The sequence below is a fragment of the Nesoenas mayeri genome, assembly GCF_963082525.1.
Source record: "Nesoenas mayeri genome assembly, chromosome: 1".
NCBI classification, from domain to species: domain Eukaryota; kingdom Metazoa; phylum Chordata; class Aves; order Columbiformes; family Columbidae; genus Nesoenas; species Nesoenas mayeri.
In genome coordinates, this window is record NC_137541.1 from 44,073,725 (window position 1) to 44,101,020 (window position 27,296).

Here is a 27,296-nt window from a genome sequence, read left to right on the forward strand (position 1 = left end):
ATTCGCAGCCTGATACCAGAGTCCTGAAACTGGGTACACATTAGATCAGTACACAATTTAAAGGGAAAAGCACAAGCTGTGGGCTAGAAAGCTCTAATTCAGACAGGCAAATCAAAATCTGCCATGTTTTCAGCACAGTATTCCAAGCAGTATGCCCAATAAGAACAAATCCTCCCCAAAACACAATCAGGCCTATTAACTTACACAGGCCTTTTTCCAGAATTCTTATAGCCCTTACCCTAAAAGGGACTTGAGCAATATTTGCTATGTCAGAACTCCACTAATTTTTGCAACTGGGATTTGGATAGTAGTACTAGTCGATAAAACTGCTCTGTGATTGCTTCTGAAAGTTTAATCTGGCTATGTCTTGAAGCCAATATAAACTACTAGAACAAAAGTGATATTATTAAAAAAGCAACAACAACCACCACCAAACCACAACACAAATGCCAGTTCATATTGCTTCAGTACTTTGATACAAAGACTATAGTATACTTCAGCATAACTTATAGAAGCAGTATTTAGAAGGCTTTAAGCACATGCAACTCTTCAGCTAGTAGCACTATTACTACGTGTATTACTCTTAGAATAACATGAATAGCTTTAGGAATGCTGGCAAATACATACATGGGACTAGGGGAGGAAGAGAGGGAATAAACAAAGAAGAGATTACTCTCAGGGCTCACACCACTAAATGCCTCAAATATAAGCTCATTTGTTTCTTGAAGATGCACTGTCTTATAACTACAACTGAACTACACATAGGTTATTTTGAGGACTTATGTAGAAAAGTCTTTACCTTCCATGAAGTAATACTGAAGTTGAGAGGATTCTCCAAAACATTGTATAAGTGAAAGAATGGTGACATTTAATTGCACTGCAGTTCAGGGTTGGTTTGTTTTTATGATGCTAATAATATCCCTGAAGGAGGTCAACTGAAAGTATTTCATGTAACTAGAAGAGAAAGATATATTTCATGTTAAAATATATAGCAAGGTGGTGTGAAAAATAAAGTGAAAAGGAAGTTCCTTAAGCATTGAAAAGCAAATGAAGACTAGCTTCTCCCCCATCCAAATAAAAGGCCTAACAGCCTAAAGGATTACAGTGCAAAAATATTGCTACAGTACAAGTATGATGAATATTCCTCCCACCAAGTGTTGACATGAACTTCGCCAGTTTTACTATCAGATTTTTTTAAACATGTGTAGCTGCACAAAATGACACCACTGCTACATCAGTTGTCTTGCTTTTGCTGCTTTTCAGCAACCCATTTATTTTGATAAGGAAAATCCACACACATTAAAATCATTTTTATTTTTCTGCATTTTGACACCAAAAGTGAATGTCTTGTGTTACAATTTGCTATAGGATGGACACAAGTTTAGCTATCTGGATTACTCAAAGAAGCAGATTAAAAGGAAAAAAACACTAACCTTAACAGAAAAAACTCCTATTGCTTTGCTACAAATTACCATGTTTGTCCCAAAGTTCACAGAAAGTAAAGATTCCCCATAGCTAGTCTACACAATAATTGTACCTAGAGTAAAAAGATACTGACTACTAACTAATGTTCTCACCTTTTTGTAAGTAGCACTTTAAGAATATGTAGTATGCTTTATTGCAATTTTGTACTAAGCAATAAGACTGAACATCTGTATACTGCAGATTTAAGCATGCCAAAATGTATACATTCACTTTAAAAAATTGTTGCTTATCACTCTTCATTGGTAGTAGTGAAGTCAGCTGCCTGCTCAACTAAGTTACAGAATAGTGTTTCAGCATGCTTCCACTGAGAAAAATATTCAACTGCATGGAAGTAGTAAATCTCACCTTAGAAGATGAAACAGTAGCATAAAATGCAGCAATGCCCTCTTCATACAAGAATAAAACTTCATATGGAATTTTCACACTTTGACAATATTTCTCTACATGAATATTCAAAGATAATCACATAAAGCTGTGTTGGAAAGACCTTGCTTTTTTTTTTTAGAAAAAAAAAAGACCACTGCTGAAGTCAGAATTTAGACTATTCAGATAACAACCTTGACCCAAAAAAGTATTTTAGTAGCAAATTATATTGATGCAATTTTTATTTTCCACACATATTACTAATAAATAAGTTTCTCTAAGACATCTCTTGCCAATTAGATTTGTATTCAGCTTCTACAACACTGTAAGCACTAAAATGAAGAGATACATTTAAATGATGTTACGCTTAAATGGAGTTACTAATATCATACTAAGACTTTTACAGAAATGCAAACAGGTTTACAGTTACATTTACTAAAAAGTTACAGTAATCTACAGAAAAGGTTGTCCTTGTACTCTCCCTACACACTAAAAAAGCTGTTACATTGTTACTGAAAAAATGCATACAAAAATGCATTTCCTTGTATCACCTGTGTTAAAATCCTCCTACACAACAAGCTATAGAGACAGAAGTACAACTTCTTTTCTGTACAAAGCAAAAGCTTTAAAAACACAGCTTCACATTTTACTACATTTTTGCCCTTCTCAGCTTCCAAGTTTTTGCAAAAACAAATATACAGTTTCTCAAAAATGAATTTAAAGGATGTCCACATTAAAAAAATAAAGCCTACAAAAAGTTCAAAGATCTAAAAAAAAATGTTACTCCTATGACAAAGTGATCTCCTACTAGTCCAAAGTCCAGAAAGTTAATGTCCATTTAATATTATCTTGCGTCATTTATCCAATTCATCAGGTTCCAATCGCATTATTTGTGAGAAGTCCTTGAGCCGATGAGAGGGCAGAAGAGTTCAATAGTTAGAAAACAGGAGATCAAACTGGGTGTGCCCTTCAGAAAGATACTCATTTGGCACTGCCCGGAGAGCTCATACGCATATATTTAGAGAAAGGGTTTCCTTGATTAGTTTCCATAGACTGATAAACCAAAAACAAGAAGACTGAAACAATGACAAAGAGAAGAATTTTTATCCACAGGGGAATGGAGCGTTCCTTTTTTGTTGGTGGTTTCTCTGACTTGCTGTCAGTTGAGATGCCATATTTTGGAACATACTTAGAGAAACTTTCCTCCATTCTGAAGTCACTGTGCTCTATAGGCCGGCTAGCAGCTCCTTTGATTGGTCTACGGCAGCTAGCACTGTTAATTAAAAAAAAAAAATGCATATTTAAAAGAGCAATCTAACATATACAGGAAAATTTCAGTAAAAATTATTTTTAGTGAATGCAATACCTGAAATATTGCTCTCAGACTCTAGCATGGTGATGATTACTATTTTTAATCATTTAGCATTCAAGCAAACACCCCTTAAAGAAAACTCAAATACTTCTTTACTTCACTCTATCCACATAATCAAGGGATTGTAACTGGCAACAGAACTCTAGGAAGTGTCCCTCCGTGTCTGCATCTTTAGTGATCACTTATACAGCCCCACTAGGATTTCTAAACCTAAGACTGTTCCTGGTCATTGAAATATCTACGGATGGCTAAGCCAATACCCAGAAGTAGAAGACAAAGCAGGAAGGGTTAAGAAACCCACACACAATGCCAAGTCCTTATATACAAGGAGTACATGTGCATGATTTTTAAGAAGTGGCATAGACTGATAGACCCCAAAACAAGAGAGAACAGAGCTGAGTGATAAGCAGATACACCACAGTAGCAGTAAGTGGTACTGCATATTCTCCTCATGGTAAGACTTCATGCAATTCCAGTAGTTTAAATTGAAATTAAATTGTGGAAGTACAGGAGTTGATTTCACACCTAAATACAGGGAAGCTTGCTCATACCCTCTAAACAGGACAAAGTTCTGTGAATTGCTTAATTATCCAGATGGTTGTTTCAATTTTTGTTTAAATACAAAGTTGTAAAGATAAATACAATAGCCCTTCCTAGATCCCATCCTTGTTTACCCCAGGAGTAACCTTTGACTACATCAGGACTACTATTTAAAGGAAATAATAGGATATTTGAAAATATTTGCTTCTGAAAAACCCCTACACCCTTAAATCTACACTGGCAGATCTTAATTTAACAGCAGACCTAAAGCAGCTCTATCTAGCCAAAAACTTAAATATTGTGAGCCATTACCACAGAGAAGCCCTTTACATTTAACTTCCAGCACCCAGAAGTTTCACTTATTCATTCCTACTACAGTACTACCCTGTCCTCCTACTCTCAACTTAAATAAAGAGACTGTTTTGGCTAACAGAACTATATGCATAAACCAAGAGCTAGGTGGTCATCTCAACTGTCATTGAGCCAGAGTGCAAAAACTGTTCCTCAGAAATCCTGCAATATAATCACAAGATACTTCTCATCTTAAACAGGCTTACAAAACTAAGAAACAAGCCCCCATAAACGTTAATAATACCTAATTCCTGTAGGTGTTGATACTTCATGAGGGAACATTTCTTTAAGAATATCCCTTTCTCCTCTTCGTTCTTCTGTAGGATTTCTCTCTAGCACCTAGAAAACAAAAAACAGTTACAGACCTAACAGACTGCATAACAAGAAGTTCCTGCATTGCCATCTCAGCGACCACAACCATGTGCAATTTGTAAGAATGAATCAGTCACCCAGTGACATTCAAGAAGTTTACTTCTTGGCTTTTAGAAGTTAAATTAACCTTTGTTAGTGGCAGCTGTCTGGTCAGTTTTGGTGTCTTAAAGCATTTGGTGCTCTCCTCAGTTTCCTTTAAGATAAAGAATACACTGTATAAATATAATGTACCTGCCAGCCACTGACATAGATGATAAAAAAAAACCAAACTTAGCCATCACCTCTATCATGGCTGTGTTGAGCAGATCACAGGATTGTTTGTGGCCAACATGATTAAAAAAGCATTGATGTGGGTAAACTGTCTCTTCTTGCTGTAACAAACAATGTCACAGTACAGTAAAATATTAAATGAAAAACATTCATGTGGTCTGAAATAGAATATCAAGTTTTCCCACAACCTTCTATTTGACAACTAAGTCTACACTGTAGTCACATTATAAACAAATAAAGCAGCCCATTCCATAAATCTCAGACCCACTGGCAGAGCAGGCTTCACAACTGTTAATGCAAGTTTTATCTACAGTAACTACATGAAGCAATGAATTCCATTTAAATTCAGCCAAGCATTATCTTGTAATGTAAATTTCCACAATATTACAGTACTGCATTACATAGACTTGCAAGTGCTTTAGGCAGTTCTCCAAGAGGTATATAATTTTGATAGCTTGAACAGGTTAACAGTAAAATAATTACTTTCTTGATAACTGACAGGAATCTACAGATGCTTTTTAAGTTCAGGCTATTGGTCTAAAGTAACCCATCTCTTTGATAGCTATAACTGAGGCACACAGTGTTTTTTCAGGATAGGCTGATTTATAGGATCAAAGGTAAATAAGCCAATTTTGTTCTGTCTTCAACTTATTCAAAAAATTTAAAAGAAAATAAAATAATCTACATTTTGTCTGGAAAAATAGCAGCATAAGGAAAAATGACAAACCAAAACATATCTGGCTTGAGAAAAAGAAAAGTAGGATCTTCACACACATACACACACCCCCTCCACCCCCAAATCTGAAAGGGGAAGATAAAAATAAATTTATATTTTCTCTTTTATGCTAGTCTACTTTGACTAGTGCCACCTGGGCAGTGATGTCCTCCATCTCTTCTGTACTCTATGAGTAAGCACATACACACAAGAATCTTGTTCACAGAGAATAAGCAATAGCAATCTAAGTTTTAATTTATTTACTTCAGCTGTCATCAGTGGTTTCTTTGGTGTTCTTCCAGGCATGTCTGAGAGTTCACTGATTGACAGTGTAGGAGCTGCATGCTTGAAATTTCCAGGCACCCTATTGACAACCTGCCAAGATTCAGAATTGTTCAAACGCAGAATCAAACAAAAGACAAAAAAAAATTGGGAGAAGGGGGCAGAACCAAACAACAAAACCTTTATGTGCATTGCATATATACATGAGTTAACTCAAGAAGGTTATGTAACAGATACTTCTAAGCACAGGAAACATATTGCTTATCATTCCAATTAGTTTCTTTTAAGCCATTTAGAAACAAATTCTATTTAGTTCACAAGAAAAGACAAACTTAAAAGCAGATATTCTGCATGTACTTAAATAAAGATCTGAGCTTTTAAAGTGTTTTTTCTCAACCCTCCCCCCAAAAAGACATTAGAGTGGACCTATGTGTCTCCCTAGTCCCATCTCATAGTAAACAGCATTAAGTACTAATAGAGATACTGAAAATGAGTTTTCAAAGACTACTGAATAGAAGACTGTGTTAAAAAAGTAAGGCTATCTGTTCAAAACAGAATGATTCTGTCAGTAAAGATTATTACAGAAGAATACCACTCGCATGATTTATTAAACATATTTACTAAGCATATTTACTAGGGTCTCGTTGCTTGCAGTCAATATAGTTTCAGCTATGGGAGTACTCTCTGTTATTACAGCATCATCTACAGGCAACTGTGCTGTAGCTTCCACCTGTTTGTTTAAAACAAACAAGAGAAAACAATTGAATAAAACAGTCACTGGGACCCTTAACAGAGAAAAAAAGCTTGTCTATTATAATAAGCCTCTCATCACCCTTTTCCTTGGTGTTCTTCTTGACACTCTTGCCGACTCCCTAGAAAATGCCTGCAGAGGTCCACTTTTTGAAGATCCACTTCTCCAGACAGTCTCAGTAACTTCATCTTGAGAATAGGTCTATTCAAGCATCAAACACATGATCAAATACATGAAAGCCAGCTCTCAACACTGGATACCCACAACCAAAAGCCAGAATATCATGCATACTCCAGAAGCAGTGTGTCTACAATCCAAAAAAGAATTTGAACCCCAGTACATTCAATAATTAATAGCTAGCTAGATTAGTAGTGTTGACCACAATACTTACGTTAGAGCAAATTATTTTTCAAATACTGAACTAACTAGGTATCGCCAAAATGTAAAAACCGATGACCTGCTTGCTGCAATAGCATGAAATAACTAATGCTACAAGTAGTTACATCAAGTCATGGACAACAGATAGACTAACATTCAGGCCCATTACTTTACCTGCTTACACAAAAAACAAAAAATTAATTTATGAGCACAAGCCAAAAGCATCACCTTGTTCTCTACCCAGACAGGGGTCTATTCTCTCAAGCAGAGATGGGAATGGTTTAGGTACAGCTACCTACATTTCAACAGGAACTACTCTCCAGAGCATATACAAGAGCATATACAAGACCTTCCTTTTTATTTAGTTAAATTTAAAAATAAACCCCCAAATTATTACTTTGTTAATACCAAAATCTTTGCACATTAACACCTCATGCATTGTTGTATTACCAAGTTTTTGGTAACCGGTGCTGATGGAAGTCGTACAGACTGGTGCAACTGTCAATTAGAGGTTTAACAGTAGAAATAACTTAACTGGAACAGTATTAGCCCCAAAACAATGTGTTAAGAGAGCAGGCTGGAAAGTATTTATCGAGGGGGAGGGGGCAGAAGTCTAACAGTGCCCTTATTCACTTCCCACTTGTGTATATGAAGTTAGTACAGTGAAACCAGAAGCTGAGCAGCTTTATGATTCTCAGCCTAGGTTCTGTATTACTGCTGCTACATACCCAGAAGAGGGAGCACAAGAGTTTTGCTTCACTCCAAAGTCACTGAAATACTTAAAAAACCAAATTATATTTCATATGGAATGGTAGATTTTGGTCTAGTTCTCAAATATTATTTTCAATTTAAATAGACTTCTGATGAAAGATCTCCCAGTTCCTCTTATCTTTATCAAACACTGGCTTCTTGTCCCTATTAAAAGCTTAACTTGTAACCTTCAATGATGGGTCACCGCCTCATCCCCATACGCTTTTTGAGACACAATGTTCTTTAAAAGCTTAGAGAAAACCACTAATTTCAAAGTGGTTCCACTCAAACACATTCCACTCAAGAAAGCAGTAAGGCAATTCCCAACTAATGGAGAGCTCCCCTCCCTCAGATTGTTTGATCAGGAACTTATTTTCTTCTAATGAAAAGTTAGAAGCACTTCAGTAAATAACCACCCCTCTCCTTAGTTCTTCAGATGCTTGCCAGCCATGTATTTAAGTACCAAGTTAAGTTTTTTCTTGCATTAAAAGTATAGGAAAATAAACCCACAAAAAACAAAACAAAACAACAAACAAAAAAAAAAAAACACCACACCACACCACCAAATCTCCTGCTTAAGACCCACCCAGACTTTAGCAGAGCATATTCAGACACACAAAAAAATTGTTGTCTACAGTTACAGTTATCCTGTCAGTTGACCTCTCCTTGCGTGCTTATCCCACAAATACCTGAACTAAATAAACCCTACTAGAACGTAATACATTTAGGTATACCACTACCCTGTACATAGCCAGGGAAAGTTACAGTGGTGTGATACTCAAGTATTATGCAGCATGTGCTTTTAGCTGTCATATTACTCACAAGCATGGAAGCTATAGATTATGAGTTTAGCTCAGCTATGACAAGTTGTTTAGCCCACCCCTTTCTGTCCAGTGCCATTTACTACGAGGCTTTAGGCTCAGTTTTGAACTCTATATTCACCTAGATGATTGGACGTAGGCATTCAAATTAAGGTTTTCTTCCAAATTTTCTAGTTCACTATGAAAAAGCAATTAAGCACAAACTGCTCAGCTCAAATTCATCTAGCCCTCTCCTGTGAACTGACTGATAAGACCCATAAGCCTGCTCAACCTCCCCACCCAATATCTTTTGCACCAACCTGCTCAAAGAATATCTAATTGCACTCTTTTCTTGAGAAAGGCAACATTCATCTGTGCCACATGACAATCCTTTCAGCTGTGTACATCTAGACCAAGACTAATGTTGCATGGGACTTAGAAGGGACTAACAAGTCTGCTCATACCACACTACTAACCAGCTAAAGCTCCACCACTCTTCAGTCTCTCAGTATTTAAGCCAATGCCACACAGTGCGTGACAGTTGCATATAATTCTGCAGAATGTATGCGATTACTTGACACATCAGCTGCAGACTTAAGATTCAATTTCACAGGAAAAGAGAAAGGAAAAGATAACATATTTCCCATTTTCCACTTTTATTTTCAGCAAAATATGACTACAAACATTCGCTAGCCAAAAAAATAGAATTGTTCTTGGCTTCAAGTAGCTGTAAATTTTTGTTGGTATGTGGGGTTTTGTTTGCGTTCTTATGCACAGCAGTCAGGAGTTGAAAGGTAAAAGGTTTAACAAGCTAAAGAGTTCCTGAAGAATTTGTCATCATTTTGAAATTAATCCAAAAATGATCTAATCAAGTGATATTTCTTTGATTAACTACTGGTGACTAAAATATGCAAGTTGAAAAATATTGCATCTATACTGCACATACAAAACAAAAGACAAAACACAGTAATGACCTAATGATATTACAGTGAAATTGGATGACAAAAAAAAAATAGAGTAAGCACTCGTCATTTGAAAATGCCACAAACACACATCACTGTATCTTCCTTTTTATTCTGCAGGTGGGTTCCTGAAGAGTAGGAAGCTTTGTTGATAGCTGAACTAAATACCTCTATTATACTGAGGCTGGCAGGGATTTCTGGGTAAATAGCAATTTAGAAAAAAGTAATTCTTAAAATACAAGAACCTCAAGATTTAGATTACCATTATAAAGACCATCACAAACAGAAATTGCCTGAATAAATTAGTGTTAAGAGAGCAGGCTGGAAGATGTATAACAGCATTTTAGGTTACACTTCCCCCATTCCTATACTTTGTTAAACTATGTGTCTCTTCTAAATCTGTAGAAGTTAAATCTGTTGAGTTTGTACCCTAAGAATTCAATGAAAAAAATAAGCAGACCTAGTTATATATCTCTATAACTGTGTTGTATTACCCAGGCTCACAAAGCAGTGTGTTACCTGCTTTAGAAGGCATCCATAGCAAAGCATATTTATACATCCACACCATCTGTCATTTAACATAAAGTAGCAAGAAAAGTGGCTGATCTGCCAAGATATGTCAAGATATTAACAGACTAGATTTTGAGTCACTGAACATTTTCTGTACAAGCGCTTTACTACAGCACAAGTCTAATACTTGTTGGTCAGATGAATAACACTGTAAAGAACCTAAGTAACCTAAGCTAGGGAACAGGGTATTTACTGACACTGTCACATCACAAGGACAGATCAGGCACCAACTACTGAATCCAGCATTTAGTCAGCAATCAGAAAACCTGAGCTGCTTCTGTAAAAAAAAAAACCTCTCTCACCAAGACAACAGAACTAACGTTATTTATAAGTAAAGGACAAGTAGTACATACAGTTAGATTTAAACTTATTATTTTTCCTCTTAGGAGAAACTTTCCAATAAATTAACTTCCACTCTATTGCTGCAACAAGCATAGTTGAGGAAAATATATTATATAGATTGCTAATGCATGTGTGTACACACATATTTATTAGATATATAAATAGGCATATACAGAGGTACATTACTTCATGTATTATATTTGAATCAGTCATTGAACCTATGTATTTAAAATGCACACATATCTATAGATATCAAACTAGAGAGATGGAAATATGGTGTATGTATTTGTATTTAAAAATATTTTGAAAAAGAAACCAAACAAATCCAAAATACCATAGTTTTACCTTTTTTTTTTTTCTTGAGAAACTGCTTATTCTATTGAATCAAGTTGTTTACAAACATCCAACAGGATGACATCAACCCATCTGACTTAAACTTGTCACATTTCCAAAATTAAACATGTTAAGGTCGGTTGCCTGTTATTTTTTTTCTAATAGGTGCTACAGCAGCTGGCAAGTCAGACAAAGAGCTTTTAGCAGACCATAATTTTCAATGTTAGGCTAAAAACAGCAGCTACAGTTCATTCACAAGACTTTCATGCTCTGTTAGAACAGGCTTTCGGAAAGAACTTCTAAAAAACAGCATAGCTCACTTAGTCAAATGTGATAATGTTAAAAGTAGTAACATGTTTAGTTATCACATCACCTACAGTTGGTAGCCATTTCAGATGCTACTAAATTAAACATACCTGGTTTTGTTCAACAACTCTTCTTTGTTTGAGTGCAACTGGTGTCTTCGTCCTGGCTTTCAATGGTTCTCTCTTCTCAAGTCTCAGCTCAGTCTTCAGATCTGTAACCGGTTTTAATACAACTAGTTTCTGTAATACTACTGGATGATGTATTAACTTAAAACCAATTGTATTTTAATTAACAAAAAGTTAAGTGGCAACATATCTCTGAGTTACCATTTCCTTTAAAAGTTCAGAGACACAGGAAAGTTTCTCCATCAAAAGCAGAAGAACAAAGTCTTGAAGAATAATTGTAAAAATTATTTTAGAACACTGACCCTACCTTTTTGATAAACTTGGACTAATCCAGCAGTTCCATTCAGAAACTGGTGTCTCGTTGCAGTAACAGTTACCAAATTACCATTATACCATTGATGGCAGTAAGGGTATTAAACCTTTTCAACATTATTTAGTTTCATTTCCTTTAAAGTAAGTCCTGGCATATGAAACTCCTTTTTGATGCAGAAGGGTTAATGGTTGGCAGTCATCTTACTGGTAAGAGAATGTACCATCTCCAACATCTTTCTAAAACTGTAATAGCATTACAACATATTTAGAGTTTTGGGGTTTTTTTGGGGGGCAGGGGGAATGTTTGGTTTTATCCTCTTAGTGTTTGAACAGTTTGGTAACTAGAAGCAGAGGTAAGTATAAGGAGATGGCTATCAGTTGTGACTAGGTTCTTGGCTGTCCTATAAATAAATATCTAACTTCTTCCCAAGCCCTGTAAGTGTAAGAGACTAAAGTTCAAAACAAGCCCAAATACACAAGGATGACTGATTAAGTTCCTAGTTGTATTTCAAACCTTTCTGTCCTATATCTCCATGAATGTTCCTATTAAAACCAAACAAAACAAAACCAAAAACACACACACTCCCAAAACCAAACTACGCAAAAGAACCATCTTCTAACATTTAATTCCAGACACTCTTTAAAGCCTACACAGTTTTTATTTTTCCTAAGATGTATAATAGCATTTTAGGTTCCACTTCCCCCATTCCTATACTTTCTTATATAAAATGGATACTAAAACTGCAAAAAAACATGTCCGAGAACTACCAATCAACCCACCCCAAACTAAGTCCATGGGGAACACAGCATAAAAGGAATTGAGTCATACATGGAAGACAGTAAACAACATTAAAAATTACAGAAGTTTAATAAACATTCACACACTATCTCATAGTAAAGATAACTACTGTAAGCATCATAAGACAAAACTGCACTTGCACTTAAAAGATGAGGTGTAAAGAACACTGGAACACTTCATACACAGTCCTCCTACCTATCATACTTACAGTGTCCAATTTGGGGAAAACGGACAAAAGGGAACAGTTTATTAGAAAAAAGTTTCCTTCCTCAGAACAGGTACCTGGATCACTGAGCTAGTACTGCATGATCAAGTCCATGACTCGCATGATCTACAGCAGTATCTTTAAGCTTCATGTAACAGAAAGATCATACCCCTCTTTAGATCTTTCTTCTGCTTCAAGTATTACCAATATATAATTTGAATAGTTCACAGGCAGGTTTCACCTAAGTCTTACCTTCTTCATTGTCACTGTACTGGTCAGAATCATTATTTCCATTCTGTGTGTTGTTCTCAGCAGTTGAAGAAATTGCTGGGAGAGGCACAGGTGCATTCAGTTCTGGACCTTGCTCCATCAGTTTCAACAGTTTTTTCTCATAAAGTTTCCTAGTAGTAGCTGTAACAAGGAAGAATACATGATATAGAGTTTTCGTCTTTCCTGACATGATTGCTAGAACTTGGCTGTTATATATTCCTTGGGAAACTCTGATCAAAAAAAAAAAAAAGTTCAGTCCGTATAGCCTGAAGCATATACCTCTAGGTGTATAACTACCTTTAAGGCTTTTAAATTTTTGGTTTAAGAAAATTGTTGGCAGAAACTTAGACCTATTAGCACACTGAAAATTAAAAGCATTTATCTACAGAAAGGGAACTTACCTGCTTCTTAGACATTTTGTTTCATATAGAATCACAAACATTCTCATTGGAAGAGACCCTCAAGATCATAGAGTCCAACCATCAACCTAACTCTGGCACTAAACCATGTGACTGGTGCCTGAGCTGTTAGCCATAGAAAAGTCTAACCTTCGAGATTTCAGATAAGAAGACACCCTCCCTTAAGAAGAAGTGGCAGACTCTCACAAGAAACAGAATCCATACCCTGCAAGAACTACAGCTTTTACTTAGACCAGATTGGAACATCTTTCCAGTGGACTGCATAGATATTTGAATTTTTCAGAAGACTTGAGTGCCAGACACGAGGAACAGGTTGAATGGGAAGACATATAGGAATAGCTAACAAAAACTATTATGCCTAAGACTTTGAATACACTCAGGAGTCCAGGCTCCATCACTTGTACTTCTATCCACATAGGATTTCAAGAACATGCCACAGAAGGCTCAGCACGCTACATGCAACCTCTTTTTTTTTTTTTTTAAGAGTTGTGAAATCAAAGTACCTTGCCATCAGGGTAGTGGACAATCTGTAAGTCAAGGAGCTTTGATCCCACATCACAGCTGAGTGCCCAAGGAAAGAGATAAAGCTGGGGTCAGGACTTCTGACTTAGGTTAGCTTGCAGGATAGAACACTAGGTTCAAAGGGCCATAAAAAAAGTTAACAAAGGAAAAAGTTACTGCACAATGCTGTGAGTAGGAAAGGGGAAGTACTATGTTCTCGTTCTGCTCTCAATGCTCTTAGCTTATTATGTAAGATGTATTTTCTATTTAAGCAAGCCCCAAACCTCAACCTTTCTATCAGAAGACCTAATTACCCCAATGCTGAACTTTATTAGTTACACAGCTTCAGAACAGAAGCTGGAACAACTCCAGCTAACCCAGAACACAAGAGGAACAAACTGTGGACTTGCCTAAGCTGCAATGCTTCAAGTCTTCTCAATGTGAATAGTTCGTTGAAAACATCTTATGTGGGAAGTAGGATTACAACAGCATTGGTACTAAACTTAGAAAGCAACTGTATCAAAGAAGCTTAGAGTATTCAAAACTGAGGTTTAGTGAGAAATATGTTGAACAAATAAATATTTGCAAGTTCAGTTGACCCACCTACAATTGGGCCAGGATTTAGTCCATACTTCACAAGTTGCTCTTGAAGATCTTCATTACTCATCTCTGTTATATCTAGGTCATCCTTCTCCTCTGGCCTTGGTTTGTCAGTCTTCTTCGTGGCTTTCTGCAAGTGAGGAAGGAAGAAACAAGACAGTGTTTCCAGTTAATACAGAAAAGTATTTTTCTTCTAAGGGAACAGGGAGATAACACAGTCCTAAACATACAGAAAAAAAATACATTCTCCCCCATCACCACCACTAAAGGCTATATGAAACACTTCAAACATTTACACCTACTAAACAAACATGCATGAGTTTCCTACTTAAAGAAATACCCATTTCAAGCCTCCTCTATAGGGGAAAGAAAAAAAAAATTACTATTCTGATCCTGTGTTTTAATTTGAAGTTCAAGTACACAACAGAAGAGGATTTCTTTCCTATGACTGGAGAGTTAAGCTTCTAGTTGTTTCACCATCACTGCTCTAAGGTACAAATATTTATGTTCCACTGGCATTTCTTAACATTATTCTTCAACCTAGCAGGTCAACACTTCTTCCTCTAATGATATGCAACAAGTTCTTCAGCATCTACACCCTCTCAACTGAGTTCCAAAAGTCCCCATTCCCACTTACATCAGTGGTTCCCAAGATTATATGATGTTATAAAGCAGGTGCAGGAAAGGCAAAGCCAGAAACACCTTCAGATTTTCAAAATCCTGCCCTTCTGCTTAGGCCACTGCTATTGTAGCTCTAACAAATCCTAAACTCAACTCTGGCAACACTACTTGAACAGTTGGCAACACATCACCATCACATACAGATGGTTATCAAAATAATCTGCCAAGATGCTATTCCTAAATGAGCAGTTTCCATATGAGCAGTTTTTGATATAGTATATCAAAAAAGAACGATCATAACATTTGTTCAACTTAGGAAGCCTTTGTTACTACAGTAGACCTTCCAATCTCCAAGATCTGAAAAAGAATAAGGAGGTAAGACAGAAAAAGATATGCTTAGGATCTGCTTCCTCTCAACTAAGAAAGATCATGATACAAATAAACCTTATTTCAAAACAGTATCTCAAAGTTGTAGAAGTTGTATCTATTTATATCCTACACTTCACATGTTTGTCAGCTTGCTTGCCCAGAAGATCTATCTGGGCTTTCTGATACTTACCAAAGATTAAAATTCCAAACAGTCACAAGTAGCATTTTTTTTCTTGTTGTATTTAGTAAAATAGCACTAAAAGACTATAAGATGACTGACATGAGTCAACAGTAGCTAGCCATTAATGCCAGTTCAATATTGGTTTGCATGCCACCTCGGTCTTGCCTCAAATGTCTTCATATTTAAAAGCCAGAGAGGGACTTCTGAGGACTTCTCAAACATAACTGACTCAAAATACATTTTCCTCTAACTCCTGGATTGTGAAAATCCCAGCATGGTGAACTTAAAATCAGTTGTTAAAAAGCAACAGAATCTCCAAGATGAGAGCTCATGATTTTTCTTGATCCTAAGAGACAAACTCCAAGCAGCCTGAGGAAAGGATAGGATCACTGAAGTGGCAAATTTGACTAATGACAGATTTACAACTCACTTTATCAATCATTTAATTCCTTTACCACATAAAAAGCTAATTAAGTTTTTGAAACAGAGCCTACTTATCTACTACACAAAAAAACCAATCAACCTGTAGCCATAGGAGACTTGTATTTACTTTTGAATGTTTGGTCATAATGCTATTTCAAATTAAGTATTACATTAACAACAATTTCACATTCAGTGCAGTTTGTTTTTTTTTTTTTTCTGGACTACTGAACTGTTGAAACAGTGGAAGAGACTTCCAAAACATATGCTGGGTTTTCTTGTTGGGATTTGTTCGGACTATTGACAGTTCCGGTGTTCGCACACATCACCAAGCAGATTCACTAAGAAGCTACTTCCATATTTCAAAAGAAAACAACTACCATGATGCAGGAAATCAACATCCCGATGGCACTTAAAAGAAACTGGAAACCTAATGTAATGTGTATCTGCCTTCGTATCAGTTAGGGGCCACAGGAGAGGCTATAACAATATATACCAGAAGAACTTCTCTGGCATTCTACTAGAAATTTCACAGAAATCTTAACTACCAAAAATCTAACTGCAACTCATCACTACTACAGTCCTCTAACAGAAGTAAACTCACATCTCATAATGTCCTCAGTATTTTTTTTTCTTTCAAGTACCATTTCACTTTTTCCTGTAGTATTACCCCACATTGAAACCATCAGAATAGTCAGTTTCAGCAAATGGCAGAAAGGGGATGAAAAACTAAAGATAATCTGTGTTCTTCAATAATATGGCCAGATGCTTTGATTACCTTGTATCCTGTGAGGTCTTCAACTTTTACTTTTGAACGCCTGTTCTCCTTAAAGCAGATCCAAATGACTTCATTTGTACACACAGAAGCCTGCCATTTAATCACCCACTAGACTGTAAGATCAGTCCCTGGAAGCTTAAGGCAGGAGAGAAAAATTTCTCTGATACCTTGGCTGTTGTAGGACAGCATTAATCTCAGCAACAACCTTGGCTTTAATTACCACTACTATTATAGTATAAAGCACCACTACACTATGTATCATCACAGCTTATCCATGCGACTACACCATGAAGCAGATCAAAAGAGCTAGCTTTAAAATTTTTTGCAAGCAAACAAAAAAAACATCCCCATTTCCTGGTCTGGTGATCATTAGTAAAATTGAAGTTGTCTTACTGTGGTACAGAGGTAAAGCACTTAAAATGAAGTTGTGGCAAACACCAGGATTTGCCAAAGTAAGGTGCTGCAGCTGACCACTCTGCACATAAGTATTCTTGTAACCTTACACCCAGATCAATAAATCCTTATCTAAAGATCTTCTACTTCCATCCAGAGCTAGCAGCAGTTTAAAAATATTTCTAGTCATTGCTATTTTCTAGAAAACAGAAGAGGGAATATGATTTCTTCACTTGAGAGAGATTTGTTCACATCAAAGAGGTGGAAATTTGGTAGTGCTATCTGCCAGGTTCAGTTTCAGATTAACTAGGCCCCAACCCTTCAAACAATTATACACATGGGGCTGCCACACAGCATTCTCAGTTCCAGGGCCACAGGAAAACAAGAGCATAAAAGAAGTTCATCTTCTTAGAGTGTCATCTCTCCATGGCAAAGAGCTTTCACTAATGAGAAGAGCAGAAAAATGCAAGTGATAAGAATTCAGACCTGGAAGCTGTCTCTTACCTCATCTTTGGCATTCCTGCTGAACAGAAATCCAACAGCCACAGACCAGCTTATCAGACAAACTTTACAGCTACCCTTTACTAATTCTAGCACTATTCCACCAAACACATATGACAACCATGCAACATCGCCAGATGAGGTGTTTTCAAATGCCAAGTTAAATGACACCTACATTAGGATATTCAGGGACTTTAATCCCAAACAGGTGCAGCTTCATCACCAGAAGCAGAAAGGCTCAGGGCTTCTTTACTCTTTCTCTGAATGAGGTTAAGACAGGCTAAGAAAGCCCAAATCAGGCCAACAGAATGCTCTTTAATTCTCCCATTTGTACAGTGTCCTCTCTGGTTTAAAAAACAAACAAAAAAACCACCCACACACCACCACCACTCAAAACAAAACCTAACCAACAAACAAAAAAACCCAAACCTGTATTTCTCTCAGGGGAAGGGAAGGAACTGTACGTGCCAAGTCTCAATAACAGACTTATATTGTGAAATACAGAGGTTTCTACTCCCCTTGCACTTTTTATGCTATCATACACAAACATTTCCTACAGTAGAATTTTTTTTTGAAAACCAAGTCCTACTGAACTTTTTAACCTCAAATGTCTCAATGCAATATTTGCCAAAAGCTACAGGGCAGACAAAATAAATAATGGAAAGGAAATTACGCAGTGGTAATTCAGAGATACCGATACACTAAACTTTAAGAATTCTCTACGTTTTAACCTTAGTAAACGCCAGACTTAGAATTTCCAAGCCTATATACGGTAGCAATCCTAAATTATAAGAGCAGGGACTACTTTAACCCTTCCATCCCCTCCTCCCCCCCCCAGATACTAAATTCCATGTTACCCAGTTGAAGTAATGTACCCACTCTGAAAATAGATGAATGCTGCACAATGAAGAGTTGCTTCCAGAGAATGTAAGTGAAAGAGTAAAAATTCACAACAACAACATTAAGAAAACAAACTAACAGATGGTTGGTCTCATGGCTCAAATTCAATGCTGACCTGGAGATCTGGCTTGTTTATGTGTCCCTGCTGGACAACTGACGTACACTGCTAGACAAAAATTACTTCAACAAAATTATTTAAATATAATCACTGTTATTACACCAGCACTTTAACAAGTATGTCTCTCTAGTTCGTGAGTCTAGAACCACAGAAAGTCTGGAGGTGCAGAACAGCAAAACACGACTTCCCACTGCAGCAGGAACTGCTCAGTCAGCTCACCCCTACTGCTCATAGCTGTCACTCAGATCACAGATGAGTGCCATTTAAAAGGCCACAAAGGTGTTAATCTGTATTCTGGGTCACATTTGTACAGCACACAGTTATTAACAGATACAGCCACACAGGAAACACTGAATAGATTTTCTTCCTTCAATGGGTAACGTGTGTGTAAACACACACACACATTCTCTCAGCTATCCAAGTGTGCAGTTTCACCTTCCACACTCCCAGTCTTCATAAACTACCAGTATTATTACTACCTTCCCTTTTCCAATAGAGATAGGGTTGAAATCCTACAGTTACCGCAGCTACAGATACTATCACTACCACACCACTCTGACCACAAAGAGCTGAAGCTAGTTCTGGAACTTGGCTACTTGACTAAAACAAACAATCAATCTTACCCAATAGGTCTCTTTTATAAACTTCCAAACAGGCCTTTTGGGTTCAGATACTCTCATCATACCTTCATTAACAGAAGTGAGGAGGAGACATTTGACTGATATTTTTCAAATTACCACTTTAAAGATCAAAAATATCATTCAGTGTTTTAGAAGAGATTACTCCAGGATACAATATGCACCAATAAGCTAAGTCAAAAAAACCTACACATTCTGAGCATTGAACAGCTCCTGTTCAGCAACAGTGTCAAGATTATATTTTTAGTATGTGCTTTAAAACAATGCTCCTAAAGAAATAAAAATGCCATATCATAGTTATTTTTCCTTTGAGCTATCTGTCCTGATATTCCGCCCATAACTAACTAGGATCAGGAACATCCAGATACAGATGGTTACCCTCTCGCAGCAAAAAGGTATCTCACATACCAACCACTGTACTCAAATAACACTATGCTAAATAGGCTTTGAAAAATAAAGTTGCTCAAAAACATCAGTAGAGCTGGAGAAGCTGGCTCTTACAGACAGTATTATCAGACAGAGGCCCAAACAAGCACTATTTTAAAAGCTTTTCCTCTCCTGGTATGAGTATTTAGCCAAAGTGAGCCCTTCCCTTCCTGCTCCAAAAAAAAAAAAAAAAAAAAAAAAAAAGTATTACATCTAGAGAAATGGCTGTATTTTAAATGATACTTTCAAATACTTCACAGGAAAGCTCTTTAAAAATGTTTGGGCTAACATTTAATTTTACTTGGATTTCACAATTTTTATGTATTTGACAGCATTTGAAGTTATCTTCTACAAAGCAGACTGCACTTTGTGCAACAGGAGGGGGGTTTACTGCATCACATTACAAAGCATAAAAACACTGTCCAAGTTTCACTGAGGGGAAGATCTTTCTACAGTAAAATAATTTAATTTTTAAATTCAGATGCCAAAAAAATGTTAACTGCCTGAAGAGTTTGCTGCTCCAAAGCATGATGTTTTCAGTGCTTGAAAACAGAGTCAGAACAAAACCCCTATTAAGTTTTAATCTGCTCATATAGGCATGTTAATCATCTGTATGTTCATCAGAATAAAAAACAGGTCAAAATAAACCTGTATTAATATAAATGAAAGAGCAGCAGCATCACTATGGATGCATGACACTTGCCTACAATACATAAACTTTACATCACTCGTGCATTCAGGTTTTTATTTGTTGTCACAGAAGTATAGGTTGGGTGTAGTATTGACAGAGCTGTACTGGAAGAGTGATGGACTTAAAAGACGTACTTTATAGTAGAATTAAAACTATGGAATCTTGTGTCATTGCTGCACAGCTTTTATCAATAGAAAAAGCGCACCTAAAAGCACTGTCAAATGCCCAGAACTTAGAAAAAAGCACACTAAAGTGACAGTGTAGACAGTTTAAAACTACTGATGACTACAGAAATGTCAAAACATTAACTGTCAGTATCAAGAGAACTGGTTTAGCTTTGCTGTCTTTACACTGACTGCAGCATGGATATTTTTACTACTTCAAACTTGTTTCTTATATTCATTTTAAGAAAAACACTGCTCTCCCTCCCTTCAGTATCTGTAAGTCAGCTCACAGATCAAGTAAGGTATTGATTGAAGCATAACAGGAATACCTGCTCCTTCCCGCTCGAAAAGAGCTCTGCAGCCTTACACCCCACACTCCAAGGGTGCCAAGGCAGCAGAGCCTCCGAGGGGTGGCCAGCCCAGTCATATCCACCAGCATCCCAGGCAGCTCTGCCCCACCTCACACCCCAACTTTGGCCCTACTTTGGGCTGACAGTGGGGCTGTATCTGCTCTCCCATGCAGCTCTAAGTCCTAACCAACTCTACACAGACAAAAGCACTGTTAATTCAACTGGTTGCAGGTTCAGAAAAGGTTATAACTCCTTGCACTTATTGAAGGGAAGTGTGAGCGGACGCAGAGCAGGACGGGGGAAGACTCAGCAACCAGTAAATCCCTCCAGTGACTAAGTCAGGACCACTCTTATTCAGGCCAATATAGAATCTTGATTACAATCAAATTTTCACACTAAAAACCATATTAATCCATTTTGTACATCCTTGATAGTCTATGCCCGTAAAGTAAGCACAGACTGCTTTTTGACTGTGACCCCAATCCTTTCAGAAAGGATTGCTCACTCAAAGCATTTGGACTTCAGCAGGCAAGCACACAAAAGTTCAGTACTCACAGCTATTGCGTTGGTATTACTACTGAATAAGCACAAGAAGAAAAATATTGTCTCTCACTTATATTGCTCTTCTCTATCCAAAAGTACCCATTTCTTCACTCCAAGAGTGATTCTGACCCTTTTCTACCTCTCAATGCATCCAGAGTTCATTCATTCATCCCAGCAGTGAGAGTAAGCCTTCACTCCCAAATAAGCTTGTTTGGTTTTCTTGATTGTCTTTTAAATATTGGATAATATTAAGCTATATCCAAAGAAACACCAGAAAATAAGGAACAGCAGAGAGCACAGTGGGACAGAAGCCTCCAAAATGCAAATCTATTTAAGTACTCGTTCAAATGTTTTTACAAGTTGATACTAGCCTTAACTGAGTCATCTGGACTGAAGAGACTTCTGCACCTTTCAAGTTAAGCAGTATTCAAATTTTTAGATCGAGAATAGAGGAGTCCATTTTTTTTAACCTCATAGAGGATATCTTTGTAATACAGTATTTTTGTGTTCTAGAAACATATTAAGTAGTTGGTTACTTAGAAGTTTGAAACAGCTGGTTTACATCCCCCTCCAATGTACACAGACCAGTACTACAATTTCTAAGAGTTGCAATATACATAAAAATGGAACTAATCAAGCATTGCAATTTTGTTACTCAAATCTCCACCCAGCAAAAGAGCCATGTTATTATACTAGTACATGTTAGAAAGTACTTTTATGCACCAAGTGCAAATTGTTTTCTGGTCCTTTAAAACATACACATAAATGCCTACAGATAAAACAATGGAAGTTACACAGAAGAGTGAAAGACAGATGTTGTTGAATTCACCTTTGTTTCCAGAGCCTACAAAGTGACTCACGTGAATTATGGGATTCTTGTATTTTATCCTTCCTTTCCGTAAAGCCTTGCAGTCCCAGCTTCCTCCCTCTGCCCATTATTTCTAGTTTCTTCTCTTTCAGAGTTTTGAGTGCTTTCTCTCCTGTTCTCTCTTAATCTTACCTAGATATTTTGCTTTGTTTCCATAGCAGAGTCCCACCACCCTGGATGTCAGCCTTCCCTCACTTCACCTCTCTCTCTCTTCCAACTGTTTTGGGGGCAAGTCAGTCTGAAGTCCTCTAGGTTACTCTTTTGGAAGGGCAGCAGATCAAAAGAAGCACCCTTATGCCACAACACATTAACAGGGACAACAGCTACTCAAGCTACAAGCAGTTTCACAACTACCTAACTTGTACAAAGCAGACAACCAGCATATATCAACCAAGTCTGTTGGTTTTTTGTTTTTTGGTTTTTTTTAGAGAGGGGTGGTGAGGAAGTGCAACAAACCCCAATCCAAACTGTCACTAGACACTAATATTATTACACTAGACTATCAGAAACAGCAAGACAAACAGAAACAGCACACAGCCTTCCAGACATTGTTAGCAAAGTATATGAGTACCACCCATTCTGTAAACATCAAAAAAGTAACTTAGAATTGTTTAAACTTAAGCACTGGGGAAGGGAAAGGGAAAATCAGATCTAGGAACTTCAGCAGTTATGAGACTTTCCTTCTCCTACAAGCAAATCAGATTGAAGCTCATCCTATTACTCAAAAGCACCTAACAAGTGATACAGGCAGACCACTATAAGTCAGAGAACTGTCTAGTTCACTGTAAAGTTTCTGCAGTGAATACCAGTTAGGTACTTCAATTAGATAGACATTAAAAAGAAGTAAATAATTTGGTGAGAAATCTCATCCTCTTTTAGTTGCAGTTTTCAGTTTCGTAATTCAACGACTCTTTGTTGGTTTTTTTAAAGATTTTAGTATAAAAGACCTTCGAAAGAGTCAGTTTCCCTTCACTCTCTTTACAAATAAGCTTTGACAGTTATTTCAGATACTATAATTAAATACTTGTAATAACACACACATTACAACTCAAATAGCTGGTATTCTTTAAACATGCCTTTACACAAGGCCAGATGTCTTTTCTTTCATACTTCTAAGTTATGTAAATTTACAGACCACTTATTAAAAGTTAAAAAGGAAATAACATTTTCCAAAAGGGAAAAATTCCAAGTAGCATCAGCTCCCTCCCTTTTTCCTTGCATGATAAAACAAGGTATGTCTAGGAAGGCAAGTAACAATGGATCAACTGAACACGCAGCAGAAGCACTCTGCTACAAAACATACGCTTAGATGTATGAGAGACAGCTACATTAAGCAGACCCTCTTTACACTAAACAGTCCACTTCATTAAATAAAACAAACAAGCTGTTCCTTCACAGCTTCATCCTTTCATCTGGAGTAAATTACACAGAGTAGCGTTGCTTCAATACAACTGAGACAGCTGGTGGGTGTCTTCTTTCCGAAGTAAGTTGCCGCCTCGTGAAGAGTTTCTCTTACTTTACTCCTCCAACAACCAAGCATTTTACTCACTAGATCGCCCGCCAAACCAAAGTAAAAGCTACCCCGTTTACAGTCGGGGGCTCGTCTGACGCTCCACGTGCGATCGCGCTGCCCCTCCCTGGCCAGAGCGGCCTCCGCCAGCCGTTCCGAAGCCAACACCGCCGAGACGCGCAACACGCGGGACGCGACCCAGACGCGAAGCCGGCGGCTGCCCAGCATCGACTCCGCAGGTCACGGTTCGCCTCCCGGGGCGGCTACTTGGCAGCGCGCCCCTGCCCCTCCACCTCAGGCGATAGGGACCGTCCCCGCCGGGCACGATCGCGCCCTCAGCCGAGCGGCACCTTAAATAAGACGAGGCGGAGCCGTCCCCGGCCTCACGCGGGAGGACACGCGGGGAGCCGCGGCGCTTCACGCCGGTCTCCAAGCCACGGGCAGACGGATCCATTCGAGCGGGAAAGCGGGCCCGAGACCGCCGGGAAGCCGAAGGAACGCGGGCGGAGCCAGGGTCTCGGCGCGGGAGAAAGGCGGCGGTACTCACCCGCCCGACGGCAGCGCCGCGGTTCCTGGCGCCGAGAGGCGTGTGCTCCCGCTCCTCGTCGCTGGAGAAGTCGGGCTGCGCGACGGCGGCGGGGGGGTTGCGGGCGGTGAGGTGCTGCAGGTAGAGCTGCACATACACGTCCTTGCGCTGCTCGCCGCCCGGCAGGCTCACATTGTTAGCGATCAGCTCGCTCTTCAGCTTCTCCTTGGTCAGCACCGACGGATCCGCCAGGAACTCAGGCATCGCCGCCGGCCGCCACCCTCCCAGGAGAGGCACCGACAAAGCGCGGGGAGAAGGGGCGGGGGAGGGAGGAGGAGAAGGACTCGCCTACCCCGCACCAGGGACCCAGCTCCACAGCGGGCGGGCGCGCACACCGACCGCTTCTCCCAGCCAGCAATAAACTGCACCCCGATTGGCGGAGAGGAGAACGAAGCGGCCCTACTATTGGCTGCCGGGCGGAAAAGAGGAGAGGCGCGCGGGACCCACTAGCGTTAGTGCCTTGCGCGAGGGATAGTAACGCAGTTTAAATTCGTCTCAGGCGGGAGAGGCGCGAGGGGCGGGGCTGGCGCGCGGGGGAGGGGAGGGAGGGCGGGCTGGAAGCGCGCGCTGCCTCAGCGCCCTGATCCCGCCCGCCCAGTCGGGCCCCTGGCAACAGGGCTTGTCCCTTTAACGATACCGGCAGGGTCTTCTCGGGGCCTCCCTGCTGCCCGTTGGGCCGATTAAGGCTGTTTTCCCCCGCCGGGTGAAGGGGTAGGAGCGCTCCGCTGGGGTGGCGGTTCAGGTCTGGCCGTCGCGCCTGTCGTGAGGTGGGGGTGGGGGTTGAGGAGCTCCCTGTAACCGGCCGTGAACCCTGTGACCTGCTGTGACATCTGCCACCGGCTTCTCAGGCTCCGGCTTCCCTGGCGGGATCGGCTGGCAGAACTTCAGTTTGCTGAAGGGGCCGCCTCGCAAACACCCTGAACCAGAGTTTTCTCCCAGGCAGCCGAGCTGCTGCTGCCGCCATCCAAGCGCTAAACTTCGTGTAACGCGCTACCCGGCTTGAGCAGAAACCCCATCGACAAATTGGTGGCTATTCTGTTAGTGTAACTGCTGCCGCAAGGGCACATAAGTCGTTTCATTGAGCTGACTTCAAAAGTCCCACAAGTCCGACCCTGCTCGGGAAGGACGGCTGAGTATAAGACTGCATGTGTCTTTAAATAAATGAGTTAAATCTCTGTATTTACATGCTGCTTGCTGGGAATATAAACTGCTATAAATTTTCCTGTGTTTTATCATGGGAACAATTTAATATTTAGATCAGACATTTATTCTATGCTTTTGAGAACTGTACTGCAATATCAGAGATAAGAACCGAAACTGAGAATTTCATTTGCCGATGGATCATAGACATGAAACAGGATTGTTAGTGTTTGCTCCCACTCCTCTTTATGTTCCAAAAAGAGTTTTAACTTGCATTTGATGAAAAGTATTTCCTGTGTTTTGATTTGCTCCGTCACTGAATATGGTGGCTGTCATTCCTGTTTACCTAGTCATTACCGTAGTGTCAGCTAGATGAAGGTGCTGAGGGTTATTTGTGTGGAAGGTAATTTCGAGGCAAATCAAGGACCCACCCACATCAAGCCTTATGCTTCCAGCTGAGGAATTGCTGTGGTGTAAGAAAGTAATGAATACAAAGAAGAAGCTTAGCTTGGGGACTTTAATTTACCTTGTAGTGCAAGCAGTGATATGAGGTGGCCATCATCTGCAGTTCTTTATATCTGAAAGTATTGGTGTTGTATATACTTCATCTCTTCAGTTTGTTAGACAATGAAGCTGAACAGTGACAGCATATGCATACAAAGCAAATATTCATATAACAATGTCGATTGACTATTATCACTTGCCTTTAAGCCTGAATAGAACAAATTAGATGGTTCCATTTATTTCCAGCATAACTTACCCAAAGTCTTTCCTGGAACATAGGGATCACATGATAAATGTTCTAGAAATGCTTAAAGGAAATTAAATTCTTCTCCAAATTTGACAGTAATAATTTAAAGTGTAGATAGTGTGTTTCACTTTGAAAGCCTGTAGGTGCCTTGGAAAACAGATCCTTCCCCCCAACCTTAAGAATTTGCATCATATTCAGATATAAAACCAGTTGCAGACTCACACAGCATACTTCAGAAAGGCAGCAGCAGAGAGATTCTTCAGATATCGTAGCAATGTAAAAAATAACAAGCTCGATTCATATAGAGTAAAAAATGTTTTAAAACAGTATAAGGGGGAACTGAGTCCAGGAAATATCAATCAAGGTTAGAAGTGGAAAAACAATCTAAAAAAATGATGCAGACACCATCTAACATCCTCACGGACAATACTTCAGGCCTGTTCAGCTTGTTTTCCGACACTGCATCTTAGAGGAATGCAGCTGCCATTTGCAACTCATCGTAGTGTTTGGAACAGGCAATACAGCTGGTGCTTGCTTTTCTTGTGAGTGACCCTTAGGAGTGAAAGGAATGACAACTGTTGAGCTTGAGTCAGTTTACACCTTTCAGTCTAAATATGTCGATGGTAAGTCTGGGTTTAATGTATTAAGTGTAGCATAAAAAAATGCAGCAGCAATATAGTATGAAGTAGTAAATCACTACAAAGTTACACTCCCAGTTCAGCTTTGGTCATAATAAATGGATAGCTTGACTGGCTTTATCTTGGATCTGTATTTTTTTGTCTTTTTCTGTCAGACAAAACTGGCATAGAAGCATAAAGAGAGAAGACACTAAGCATCATATGTTTTGTCTGTTTGTTCAAAATCCAGTACAGTCGTTGTGGAGCCACAGCCTCAGATTAACATTACTTACAATTCATATTTACAGTCCATTTATGTTTAGAAAGTTATTTCCCCAGCTATAGAAATATAATATTGTGTGAATGATTTTCTCAGTTACATTGTTACACACACATTGTTACACTCTTATTGGCTCACCTTTAGCTGCTTCCAATGTGACAAAAGCTATAAATAACATGTTAGTGTTAGTGTGACCCTATTTCAAAGCATCCTATTTCTCTGGGAAGCCAAGTCTATAAAAATACTTGACACAAAACTGCCCTTTGTTTCCTGGTTCT

General features: G+C 38.8%; 1 protein-coding gene across 6 annotated transcripts; it reads right to left on the reverse strand.

Moving 5' to 3' along the window:
• Nucleotides 1–1,247: 1,247 nt before the first annotated feature.
• TMPO (thymopoietin) lies at nucleotides 1,248–24,727 on the reverse strand. Of its 6 annotated transcripts, none has more exons than XM_080341039.1 (11): nucleotides 24,192–24,727; nucleotides 14,177–14,303; nucleotides 12,636–12,794; nucleotides 11,053–11,153; nucleotides 6,583–6,702; nucleotides 6,385–6,480; nucleotides 5,733–5,843; nucleotides 4,765–4,854; nucleotides 4,611–4,676; nucleotides 4,356–4,450; nucleotides 1,248–3,121 (listed from the first exon to the last, which is right to left on the reverse strand). In XM_080341039.1, exons 1-11 carry the CDS (start codon nucleotides 24,432–24,434, stop codon nucleotides 2,830–2,832), a joined length of 1,500 nt encoding a protein of 499 aa, XP_080197165.1. In that variant the 5' UTR covers nucleotides 24,435–24,727; the 3' UTR covers nucleotides 1,248–2,829. The 6 variants fall into 6 exon arrangements, with proteins under 6 accessions (XP_080197165.1, XP_080197166.1, XP_080197168.1 ...); XM_080341040.1 differs by lacking the exon at nucleotides 24,192–24,727 and adding an exon at nucleotides 23,684–24,158; XM_080341042.1 differs by lacking the exon at nucleotides 6,583–6,702.
• Between the last annotated feature and the right edge of the window lie 2,569 nt (nucleotides 24,728–27,296).